The following is a 13,150-nucleotide window of genomic DNA, read 5'->3' as shown; positions in this document are numbered from 1 at the left end:
TCTCCACTATGGCAAATCAGCTCAATTGCAACAAATACAGGCTTATTCCAAGCCAGGAAATGTGTGGACATTGCACCAAGGAAAGGAGGCATTGAAAGCAAGAGGACATTAATATTAAACAGAATTCACCAATATAAAAAAAAAAAGTCAGGCCGCTAAAAATAATTACGTGTCACAAGAGAGGTCAGGCATGAGTGTCCTGGAGATGAGGTTGCTGAGTGCCTCACTCGAGGTTAGGAGACATAATAATGAACATAGCTACTCCGCGCTGGTGGTGCTTCTTTCCGCAGTGGCTGTGTGTGAGGAGAGTGCTGACTCAGTCAGGACTCTGTCCCCATGCTGTGACTGTGAAATTCAAGGGGAGAATCCCTCCCACTGTCAAGGGACCCCCTGAGAACCTGCCATGGTCACCATATGTCCCTAGTCAGCCCCTTAATTATGGTGGAGCTGACTTCTCTGGAAAACCTGCTTGTTCACTGCCTTCCTGCTCAGGGATTTCAGAGGTCCTGCTTACTGCTTATAAAACTTGAAAATGCACAGAAGGCCTGTCCTTTTGTGGTTATGGCCCAGGAAGAAACTTAGGGTTAATGGAGGGCACCTTTGGGCAAAATTAGAAATAGAGTGGGTTTCTCATTAAGGCTTTAAGGCTCTTTTGCCTCTCCAGGTCTATCCAGGCCCCTCTCTTGGGTAGCAATGCCATAAGGACTTGTCCCCAGCTACCTGAACATTTTTTTTTTTTTTTTTTTACTTCTGGGAAGTAACCCTGCTAACCAATGTCTTCAGCAGCTTACGAATTTTATGATGATACCCTTACTTAAGAAGGCTAACAATGGCTCATGGTATTACACTTTAATAGAGGATTCTGGAAGATTAAAATAACTTCAGTACCCCAAGGAATCAATTCCAAAGGATTTTAGGCATTTCAGTAAGCCAAATATGGGGAAAATTCTGGGTGGAAGGAGTCCTATAGCCCTCAATTATATACCTCAGACCATAGTACACAGAGCACTTTCCTCCTTTTCCGAGTAAGTCTAGACTGTGCTAGAGGGGTTGGCCACACCTGAGACAGATGTCCTAGATAGATTTAGAGGTCCAGACCTTCCTCATCTTTTCAGTTAACATTTTCCCAATGAATGGAAACATGGACCCCAAAGCCACCCTAAGTGGCCTTTGAAAGATTGAAGTCTCATGTCTTAAAAAGTCAAATGAACTTTTTTCTACTCCTGAATATATCCAAATTTGTTGGAAAATAAGATCCTAAATTATTTAATGTTTGGGAAAAGCATTTTCTGAAGAGTTTTCTACCAGGTCTGTCCATTCATTCCATAAGTGTTTGTCAAGTACCATTTTAGTATGATAAATACCATTTTAGATGATATCAGTGATCAAGAACATCAAAGTTTTTGTCCTCCTAAGACAGAGAAAAATAAAATCATGAGACAGAGACAATAAACAAATAAGATAACAGTGATATGTGCTGTGAAGGAAAGAGAACACGGAGAGAGATAGGTAACTCCTGGGGGTGGGGGGGTGAGAGGACACTTTAGACAAGGCAGTCAGACAAGGCCTGTAGGAGAGAAGTGACATTTACAGTGAGACCCCAATAATGAGAAATCAGCGACATGAAGGGTCAGAGGAAGTCCAAACATGACAGGCAGAGGGACATGAAGAATCTCAGCGCAGAGGTCCTGAGGCAAGAATGAGCTTGGTGTGTTGAAAGAGTATTACGGATTATTAAGAAAGTGAGAGCCTATTAAGAAAATGACATGTGGGGGCGTCTGGGTGGCTCAGTGGGTTAAGCCGCTGCCTTCGGCTCAGGTCATGATCTCAGAGTCCTGGGATTGAGCCCCGCATCGGGCTCTCTGCTCGGCAAGGAGCCTGCTTCCTCCTCTCTCTCTGCCTGCCTTTCTGCCTGCTTGTGATCTCTCTCTGTCAAATAAATAAATAAAATCTTTAAAAAAAAAAAAAAGAAAGAAAGAAAGAAAAAAGAAAATGACATGTGATGCGGCTAGTCAGGGAGCCAGAAGGCAGATGAAGCATGACTGGGAGGTCAGGTCGGGAATCCGGATATTATTCCAAGTGCAAAGTGAAGCACTTTAGGGCTAAAGGGAAATAAAAGGATTTGACTCTACATTTTTTTTTTTAAGTCATCCTGGGGTTGCTCCTGGGCAGCTCAGTCAGTTGCACGACCCACTCTTGATTTCAACTCAGGTCGTGATCTCAGACCTGCTTGGTGCTCTGCGCTCAGTGGGGAGTCTGCTGGAGATTCTCTTTCTCCCTCTGCGCCTCCCCTCTAGTTGTGTGTGCATGCACGTGTGCAAGTACTCTCTCTCTTTCTCAAAAAAATAAATAAATCTTTAAAAGACAATCATCCTGGCTGTTAAATGGAGAATATAATGAAAAGTGGAGATAAAAGGACAGTTTGGAGGCTATTATAGTACTCCAGGCTTGATCTAGGTGGTAAAGGAGACAGCAACAAACCGGTGTCTTTTAGAGGTAGGACCTGCTGAAGCATTCAATAAGAAATGAGGGGGAGGGGCGCCTGGGTGGCTCAGTAGGTTAAGCCTCTGCCTTCAGCTCAGGTTATGATCTGAGTGTCCTTGGATTGAGCCCCGCATCAGGCTCTCTGCTCAGCGGGGAGCCAGCTTCCCATTCTCTCTTTCTGCCTGCCTCTCTCCCTACTTGTGATCTTTCTCTGTTAAATAAATAAATAAAATCTTAAAAAAAAAAAAAAAAGGAGGAGGAAATATCTTACTTACATTTATAGCCTGAGTAATGGTGCTAGTACTGAGATCGGGAAGGAGCTGATGATTTGGTTTGATTTGGTTTGAGGGAGGTAGGTAGCAGGGTGTTAGGAACTGCATGCTTTGAGATCCAAGTAGAGAAGTCAAAGAGATGATTAGAGGAGTTGGGGTTTAGGGAGAGACAGGACTGTAGATAAAATTCAGGAAGAGTGAACATCAAGATTGGCATGGAACTAATCTATATCACCTAGAAAAAGAGATAGAGGAGAGCGGTAGAGAGAGGAGGGGAAGAGAGGAGAGAGAAGAGAAACAAACGAAGAGGAGAAAAGGAAAAAAGGAGTCAACTAATAAACACTTGATGTTCCAACATTTACAAGCTGGGTAGAGGAGGACTGAGGCAAGAGTTTGGAAAGCAGAGGTCTATTAGGCAGAGGGAAATCAAGAAGGTGCAAGGTCACTAGTGTCAAGAGAGGAAAGTGGATGGGCAGATAGGTCCAATGACTCCAGAGCTGCTTAGAGGTCCAGTAAGATGAGGACAGAGACGTGACTGGTGGGTTCACCTGCATGGAGGTTATCAACCACCCTGAAAGAAGCAGTTTCATGGAGAGGAACAGAAGCCAGATTGGAGAGGGTTGAAGAGTGCATGGGAAGTGAAGCTTTGGAGACAATCAATATAGAACACACTTTGGAAAAGACTGAGTGTGAAGAGAACAGAGAAATGGGGAGTAGTTAGAAGGACACACCACGAGATAAAGAGAGGGTGTGTTTTTGTTGACAGAAGATACCAAAATGTGTTTAAATGACAGATGAGGCTGGTCTAGGAAAGAAGGAGACGTGGATGATGCAGGAGAGTAGACCTTCAGGGGTGAAGTTTGCGAACGAGAGAGGTGGGATCTAGTTTCCCAAGAGTTGACCTACCTTCAAAAAAGAATTTAAAAGATAGAACTCCTAATTTTTTTTTCTTTGAGAACATTCATGCTATACCGTGGGAGTGGTCCTGCAATAAAGACTGCTACAGATTAGTGTTGTGTTTTATATTCCAGAAGTTATATCTAATCTTGATTCTAAGATCCCGAGTGTTTTGATTTTTTTTTAATGTATATTACCATTAGGGTGAGTTACTAGGAACTGTACATGAATCATTGGAGTTCTTTTTCTTCTCTTTCTAACATTTCTGTCAGGCAATGCATTCGCTAGAGTCAAAATCGGAGATTACCACTACTATGGCTACGGGACTAAGAAAGACTATCAGACAGCAGCCACACATTACAGCATTGCAGCGGACAAGTACCACAGCGCACAAGCCATGTTCAATCTGGCCTATATGTACGAACACGGTTTAGGTATCGCAAAGGTAATAATCCAAACCTAGTAATGACAGCTGTGTGGGAAGGAAAAAAAGTGTAAATGTTTTTAATTTCATTGACGTCTTCAGTGTAGAAGAAGGAAGAAAAAGACATTTGCTGAGTCCCTCCCCCTGTGCCAATACATAATGCTTACCCTAACGTGAACCCTATGAGAAGGAAATTATTTTCTCCATTTATGCCCAAAGACATAACTAATGAGTTGAGATAAATCTAGTCTAGGCTAATTAGATTCATAACTTCAAGTTTTTCCAGCAATAGTAGTGGGCCCTCCCCCACTCCCTTCCACCTCCAGGCCTTTCTCTGTTAAAATTTCCATTGACACTCAAGCTCTCAGTAAACAAGGAGAAAGTGGGAATGAGGTCAGAGCTGGATAACAAGGGGACATTAATCCAGAAATGTCTTATAAATCACCCACTATGTAGCTGACACCGTGCTGAGCACTCTAGAGTATCCTAAGAAAATAGATCTCCATCCTTCAAAGACTGTACTTTACTTGAGAAGATAAGGCATATATATTTATTCAGAAAGAGAGCTAACACGACAAGGAGATATTGGGAGAATCCCTTAGTAAGTGTAATTAAGGCGAAGATGGCATTGGGTTCTGGTACAGTGAGAGAGGTGTATTAAATATCAATAATGATAGTAACAGCCAGGTATTTGATGTGTTATATATACTATGCCATTTATTTATTTATTTTTAAAAGACTTTGTTTATTCATTTGAGAGGGAGAGAGAGACAGAAAGAGCATAAGTGGAGGGGGGGTGTGGGGGGGTAGGCAGAGAGAGATGAAGAAGCAGATTACCCACTGAGCTGGGAGCCCGACACGGGGTTTGATCCCAGGACCTGGAGATGGTGACCTAAGCCAAAGGCAAACACTCAACCATCTGAGCCACCCAAACACCCCTATACTATGCTATTTAAATCACACAATCACTCAATGAGATAAGCCCTATCATTGCCCTCAGTATATGCATCAGGAAACCAAGAGTGTAGAGAGGTTAACACACATGGCCAACTTTGCAGAACTCACTGGTGGTGGAGTCAGAATTTGAACCCAGGCCTGTCTGACTCCATGTTTTTTAGGGTAAACGGTGAGCCCTGCCTCGAGTCTTTCTTAGTGCGCAAGTATATATTTCATATTAATGTTTATACTCCTGACTGCATTTTTAAAAACTTTTTATTTTTTATTAACATGTAATGTGTTATTAGCCCCAGGGGTGCAGGTCTGTGAATCGCCAGATTGACACACTTCACAGCACTCACCATAGCACATACCTTCCCCAATGTCCATAACCCAACCACCCTCTCCCTGCACCCCCCCGCCTCCCCCTCCCATCCCCCCACAACCCTCTGACTTCATTTTGAGAGCTAAATAATGAGGGGGTTATCTGCTTTTCTGTGCTTTCTTCTTTCTTCCAGTTGTACTAGTAGTTGAGTGTTATTGATGGGGAATTTCTTATTTGACTGCTAATGGCAGACCCTGAAACAACCAAGGGCTTCATATTCAGGCACTGACAATTAAGATTCCTGCCTTTCTGAGCTCTTCCTGTGGCCTGCCTTTTGGCTGATCACTTTTCATCATCCCCAGCACCCTAAGCTGTGGAAAGACTGTCAAATCCAAATCTAGTCTGTTTTCCCCATTCTTAGCATGTACAGGCTTCCTGTGTTTATAAAATGGGATCAAAGAGCTAAATCAGAAGATTTCTTTGGATGTCATTTAGCCACACCCCACTCCCTTCCAAGGATCCTCCACAGCTGTAAAACAGAAAAATGATACCTCCCCTCCCCAGGTTTAGAAATAAAACAATAAGCCTTTGTGAAGGAGCTCTGTAGTACTTGTGTGGAATGACTCGTGTTTAGATCAGAAGAGAATTTGAGTGACTGCTAAGTAAAGTTTCCGTAAGATTAAAGCTTTTATTCACAATTCCTCATGCAAAATGTAACAATAATGGTGACAAGAGCACTGTGTGTATCATGGATAAAGTGACCCCACTCTATGGGTTAAATTCAAATTAGCTTACCTGTCCTATGTGATTCAAGGAGCAGGTGCCTGTGACAGCCTTATCCTCACCATAGTGAGACCAGTTTGCCTTAAGACTCTGGGGCAGGGAGGATACAGGGCCACCTGTGAAGAGAGGACACTGTCTATGGGAGCCCAGATGGCCCACTGTGTCAGAGGGCCTGGTTTTCCTCCTTGGAGTCACCGCTAACCTCTCTCCCAGGCTCTTTCTTCACAATGTCAAATAGCAGTTGTCAAAACATACATTTCATACACTTGGAAAAACTTAGAAATTTCTCTCTGGCCACATTTCTGTTCTTGCCCATCCAGGTCCCACTGATCAGTGTGTCACAGTTATTACGGGTGTATTTTTTCCTCTAAAAAGTCTCTACATGCAAAAACAAAAACAAACAGGGCTGTATTCATACCTGGATGTGAGAATTTTAGATTTAGTTAATGAGGAGTCATTGCTCTTTGTCCTCATTAATTTCTTCAGTTTCACAATTAGAAAAATAATAACCAAGTACCCAGGGGCCTGGTTTCTTAATCTTTCTGTCTCATAGTCAAATTAAGAAGAAGATACCATGTTTTCTAATCTTTAAAATGAATATGCTGATAATTAAAAGCCGAAATCTTGTTCCAGCGATGGTTAATGAAAGCAAAGCAATTAGGAGAACAGACTTCCACAGCATTTAAGTCATCAAGTAATTAAGCATTTCTTTGGCAAGGCACTTCACAATTCTCTTTATTAGTTAATCCTCATGCAAACCAGTGGGAAAGATAATAATATCATTAGCAGGATTTCTCTGAATATCGAAAAAGGCTTTGTAAACATAAAGCCCTCTGGGAGAAGGAAGTGAAGTATACATCAACCATTGGTAAATCAATATAAAAATGTGGGTCGTCGTTGTCCTCATCTGTCTTTAGGAAAGGACATTGGGACAAGGGTGATGTAGGTGATTTACCCTAATAGCTTCACTGAGAAGCATCTCATTCCCCAATTTACGACTTTGAATTAAGCTCAATAAGCTTCTTGACTTAAACTGTGAGCCAAGACTGACTGCATCATTGTTTTGGGAATACAAAATAATGCCTGAGGAAAAACTGGGAGAGGAACTGAACTAATGTAGAAATATAAGCACTCAGCTCACAAGTTGTTACAAAACTCTATCTCAATTTACACTTGATTCAGAAGTACTTCAGAAATTTAACCATGAACAAAACATGTTGCCCATCCCCCTCCCGCCCATTCCTTCTGTCTGTTTCCTGGCTCAGGCCAGAGTTTCTACTCATGTAGGCTTATTGTAAAGGCTTCTCAGTGGTTTCCCATTCTGGTGTTCTTCCTTTAAATCTGCAGCAGAGAAAGCCATGTCTGTCAAAGATTTTAATCCCCAGTTCACAGAGAGGCCTAAGAAATGTGTCTCTTAGTGAGAGACTACATTTCCCAGCTCCCCTTCATCCACATGAATAGTTCTTACCAAAGGAATAGAAGTAAAAGTGAAGGGTGTCATTTCTGGGCTAAGGCAGCTAAGAAGCTTCTCCTTTCTCTCTTTGCCCTTCTTGAATGCAGAACACTTAGAGGCTCAAGGGATGGCAGAACCAAATGATGGAAGGAGCTTGGGTCCCTCAGTTACCATGTAAAGAAAACTCATCTCCAACAGGGAATACCTATGTTGAAATTTGGGGATTTACTTGTTATAGATGTTAGCATTACTTTAATTAATACATAATCCATCTAACAAAGCACTATCAGTTTATTTTTGATAAAATACATATGTGGTAGTGTTACTTCTCTCCCTCACTCTTTCCAAAATTATGCATTTACACAAAAAAATGCAAGCAAACACAAAACTAAAAGCATCTTATTGACTTTGTACTCTCCAATGAAGTCTGAACTTCTTATTCTGGCATTCAAAACCCTCCTTGACCTAACCTACTTACTTCCTTATATTCTAGACTACTTTTCCTTCCCTGCCTTGCCCACCCCCAATCAGAGACCTTGAACTAAACCCTCCTGACCTTTAGTCATATCAGCCCATTTTCTGGAATGATCTTCTCCTATAGTTTTGGCCATTGAAGACCCCTCTCTGTGTCTTTCAAAGATAGTTCCCATATGATCTCCTCCATGAACTCTCCAGTGATATGAAAGATATCTGCATCTGCTTCTAAACTGCCATGGTACTCTGCCTGGCTGTTCTTTATTCACTCAAAAATTTATTGAGTGCTTGTTTTGTGCCAGAAAGCACTGTGCTTTGTTCTAGGAATACAAGAATAAGACAATCTTCAAAGAGCTCGTAGTCTACTATGGAAGAGACAGTCTGCAGCTATAGTGAAAGCCTAAAATGGCACTAGAGCATACCCACACAAGTAAAGTGCTGTGAAAATATGAACGAGGGAACAATGAATTCAGGTGGACAGATCAGTGCTGCCCGGTCTGTTCTAAAATTATTTTATACCATGAAGTATAAAGAACACATGACAGTTTTTTTAATGGAAGAAAGCATGTATATTTTAAGATAAAGACTAAGAAATCTTTCATAAAGTAAGACAAAAGGGGGGAAGAATAGCCTCTGGAGATGAGTTTCCAACATGTATAGTTAGACCTACAAGATAACACGTTTTCAGGATCCTACAGGGAAAACAAAACCGCATTCATTGAATAAATTATAAATAGACCTGTCACAAATAAAAGTAATTATGGCATGAAGCATTTTAATTTCTCATTTGTCTGGTCTGACCACTTAAGGAGTGTTAGAGCTGAAGCTTTAAACACCAGAATAGAATTATTTTCTGGAAAGGACAAGTTCAAGTTAGATATTTAAAATGGCCTTCTCAGAAATACGACAGAACAGAACACACATCACTTAGAAATGGCCATGACTTCTCTTGAAATAAATGCCTTATCACCTAATAATTAGAAATGTGCAAAACAAAAAAACTTTATGTAGATAACTTTATTTATTACAGACAAAAACCCTGCAAGCACGAGCGTCTGGGTGGCTCAGTGGGTTAATCCTCTGCCTGAGGTCGTGATCTCAAGGTACTGGAATCGAGCCCTGCATCGGGCTCTCTGCTCAGCAGGGAGCCTGCTTCCCCCGCTGTCTCTGCCTGCTGCTCTGCCTACTTGTGATCTCTCTCTGTCCAATAAATAAATTTTAAAAATCTTAAAAAAAGAAAAACCCTACAAATAAACAAACTGCTCCAAAATAGAAGGCATGTTCTGTAAGTCATCATGTGGTAGTATACCATTGCATTCTGTATTCTATGGCCCTATGGTTAAGTGAGCAGGCTAGAAGGAGAATATTGGATTTGAATCTCAGCTCTGCTACTCACAAGTCGCAAGAACTTAAGTAAGTGACTTAAACTCTCTGTGCCTCAGTTTCTTCATATTTACGGTATCATATCTGTATCATCTGTCCTATATAATTGTCATGAGGTTTAAAATAAATGACAGTGGTGACTGGCACAGAGTACAAGTATTTAATAAGAATTAGCCTTTGTGGGGTGCCTGGGTGGCTAAGCAGGTTAAAGCCTCTGCCTTTGGCTCAGATCATGATCCCAGGGTCCTGGGATTGAGCCCCACATCAGGCTCTCTGCTTAGCAGGGAGCCCGTTTCCTCCTCTCTCTCTCTCTCTCTGCCTGCCTCTCTGCCTACTTATGATCTCTATCTGTCAAATAAATAAATAAAAATATTTTTTAAAAAAAGAATTAGCCTTTGTTATGAAATACTGTGCAACTATTAAAAATAAAAATATTATAGACTGAAGGAATATCTGAGGACATGGTATGTTGTTTGAAATACATTGTTAAGAAAGCAAAAGGCAAATATTAGGCAAAGTGAAAAATTCCTAAGTTAAAAGTATGTGTATATGAATATATATAAAAACGCTGGAATGCTGGAAGGTTGTGTATAAAATATGATCAGTACTTATCTCTGTAGAGTGAAATTGTAGGTGGGCTTTTAATAATTGTTCAGCTCTATGTTTTCAAAATTTTCTCCAATTAGAATATGGTATATTTATAGTAAGAAAACAAGGTTAAGTTATTTTAAAAATGACCTCTGTCCCCATATAAAAAGTTTTTGATGACACCCAAAGATTTAGGGCTGGAGAACTCCCACATCATGTAATTAAACAATTTTCATAAACCAGAGACTTTCTGGAGAATTCTGTATTTTTGAATTATAAGAAGCTATTTTGAACGTGTGAATATTGGGCAGTACTTTGGCAGAGCTGATATTTTAGTTGGAAACACATTATTTAAGAAGAGTCTGCAGATCACTTTACATCATCTCCTCAGTCGGTGAATTTAAAGCAAACTAAGCTCAAATGTACCACAGGAAGGTTAAATATAAGTGGATTGAGTGTGCAATTGATTTATTTAATGAAACTTGGCCATCGTCAAAACACTTCTGAAAGGAAATTTTTTGTTTGAAAGACTTGGATTTCTTTTCCTAAGTAAGGATCAAAGAACAAGGAGTCTTTTCTAGAGCCTACTAATAAAATTTCTTGTACATGGGTTGCCCTAATTAGCCAGTGGGTTCAGGAATTTCTCTGGAAATTTTAAAGAACAACTTTCTTGTTGGACCCCACCCCCACTGAGAATTGTGAGGCCCCTGGGGCAAGGAGTGAGCTCATCCCTCTTTAATGATACTTCTTGCTAGTTTTTATTATAAACTAAGCAACTGATTTGTGATGCTTGTGCCTCAAGAAATAAATTAATAACTATTGCCTGCTTCATATGAGAATGAATGCCTGAGAGATTGGCAAAGGCTGCTCTTCCCTGAATGCCCTATTAAAGTCAATATGCCTTTCATGTGTGGGGGTGACATAGCCATTATAATTTGCAGGGTGCTTTCAAATGAACCCCCACTGAATTTGTTGGAATTAGAGACACAAATCAGAGATTTTATGGCATCCATCTTCTCTGTTGTCAGGAAGGTTTGTTCAGAACAGTCTCCCGCATTTTAAATTTTTAAGCAAGAACATTCCTCTTTCTCCAACAAATCAATTCATGAGACCGCAAAGCTTTGGAAAAAATTTTAGAAAATGATAAGCAGAGCACAACTAAGAGAGAATACCACAGAAAAAGTGGGTTTAGCAGGGCCACAGGGATTCGCAACTATTGCACTCCGTGTAATGGAAGTTTGTGAGATGGAGAAGAAAGACAAAGAGATACAGGATAACCACGGTTTGTGAAAAATCTATCTTCCAATCCATTGGAAAATAATCCGAAAGCACCCAGCTAAGTACAATTCTGGTATTGGCCCAAGGCCCTTCAACCTTTAAAAGAAACTCTATTTAGCCTTTTCATTACTTTGTTTGGGAGAACAAGCAAATATAAAGCAAAGAAATAAAAACAAGTCGTAAGTAGGTGAAAATCAAAGAAAAACAATTTTTTTTATCTTCCATGGCTTAATTTAGTAGAGAAAAAAGTCCCCAGAAATATAGTATGTCATTTGAGGAATCAAATCCCAGCCTGAGAACTAAATAGATTATGCATTCATTCTGTAAGTATTATCAGAGACCAACTATGTACTCGGCATTTTACTAAGCACAAGGAATTGATTGGCTAACAGGTTGTCCAGGTCCTTGAGGACAAGGACAAATGAAGAAACAAATTCTGGAACTTCAGGTCTGATAAGTACTATGAAGAAAATTAGGAATGTTATATGCTTGTTAGTATCTGTATTGTTATTTGTTTGGGGAGCTGTACTGTTGGCATCTAGGGTTCTGCCTCTTTAACAGGAATCATATCTAAGGTCTGATCCAGCAGTATCCAAGAAAGCTTTTTGTGTTAGTTTCCTATGGCTATTGTAACAGATCACCACAAATGCAGTGCCTTAAGACAGCTTACATTTAGTATCTTGCAGTTTCTGTGGGTCAAAAGTCTGGGTGAGCTTGACCGGTCCTCTGCGTAGGGCCTCACAGGCTAAAATCAATCTGTGATCTTTCCTGGGAACTTTGGGGAAGAATCACTTCCAGGCTCCCCTGAGTTGCTGGGCATATTTAGTTTCCTGTGCCTGGATGGGACAGATGGTCCCATTTCTTTGCTGGCTGTCCACATTCCTTCTCATTCTTCCCACATGGCCCTTCCAGCCATGGTGAGTGGTGCCCTTCCAAAGCCTTCTGCCATATCTGACTTTTTCTTCTGTGCTCAGCCATGAGAAAACCACGTTTATGGGCTCATGAGATTCTATGGAGTCTGTGCAGGTAATCCAGGATCATCTCTCTATCTTAAGGTCTGTAACATTAATGACATTTTCAAAGTCCCCTTTGCCATGTAACACAACATATTCATAGGTTCCAAGGGTTAGGGCATGAATATCTTGGTGGGGATGGAGGGGCCTACCAAAGATAAATAGTGATATTTCAAACTGTGACTTTCATTGAATTACCCCTGAAGAATCTGTACCTAATGAGTAGGGGCTGTTCTTCTATTTCTAGGACATTCACTTGGCCAGGAGATTATATGATATGGCTGCTCAAACGAGTCCGGATGCTCACATACCTGTTTTCTTTGCTCTTATGAAACTGGAAACCATGCATTTTCTCCAAGATATCCTGTTTTTTAATGTAAGTTTGTATCAATAGGTCTCAAATCTCTGAAAACAACAATAAGGAACTTTTGGATGGTGGGATGGGAGGAGATGATGGCTCTGGATCGAGTAGGAGGCTTGGATTTTTTTGACATGATGTTTCTCCCAGCAGTTTACAATGAGATGGAAATGGATGAAATTGGACAACACCCTTGGACCATACTGGGATTTATTTGTCATTGGCCTAATTGTTGCTGTGCTGGTCTTCTTGCTTAGAAATCGCTATGGGTAGGATCTGGACCATAGGAAAACCTGCTCACGGGAACAGTTTACTTCAAGTTATCCTCGCTAAATAAAGAATTTCCTCCTCAAACTCAGGAGTCTGCTGCAGATTTCCACACAAGCCTATGATGGAAAATGGACAAAACTTAGGACCTGGCTTGAGAAACCATTTCAGACTTCCTACTTAGGTAGGGTGACCACTTGTGGTGGAGTGAGGTG

The 13,150-nt window shown here is 40.8% G+C and overlaps 1 protein-coding gene across 4 annotated transcripts in view; it reads left to right on the top strand.

Moving 5' to 3' along the window:
• SEL1L2 (SEL1L2 adaptor subunit of ERAD E3 ligase) overlaps nt 1-13,016 on the top strand; it is a 113,436-nt gene extending 100,420 nt beyond the window's left edge. For 3 of the 4 annotated variants that reach the window (XM_032351441.1, XM_032351438.1, XM_032351440.1), the window contains 3 exons: nt 3,926-4,098; nt 12,558-12,686; nt 12,819-13,016. In XM_032351441.1, the coding sequence (XP_032207332.1) occupies nt 3,926-4,098; nt 12,558-12,686; nt 12,819-12,941 (425 nt within the window). In that variant the 3' untranslated portion in view covers nt 12,942-13,016. The remainder of the gene's footprint in view (nt 1-3,925; nt 4,099-12,557; nt 12,687-12,818) is intronic. The other variant, XM_032351439.1, reaches the window with a different exon arrangement.
• Nucleotides 13,017-13,150: the final 134 nt, after the last annotated feature.

This window comes from Mustela erminea, chromosome 7 (assembly GCF_009829155.1).
Source record: "Mustela erminea isolate mMusErm1 chromosome 7, mMusErm1.Pri, whole genome shotgun sequence".
Classification (NCBI taxonomy): Eukaryota; Metazoa; Chordata; class Mammalia; order Carnivora; family Mustelidae; genus Mustela; species Mustela erminea.
This window is presented reverse-complemented; position numbering and strand designations above follow the sequence as displayed.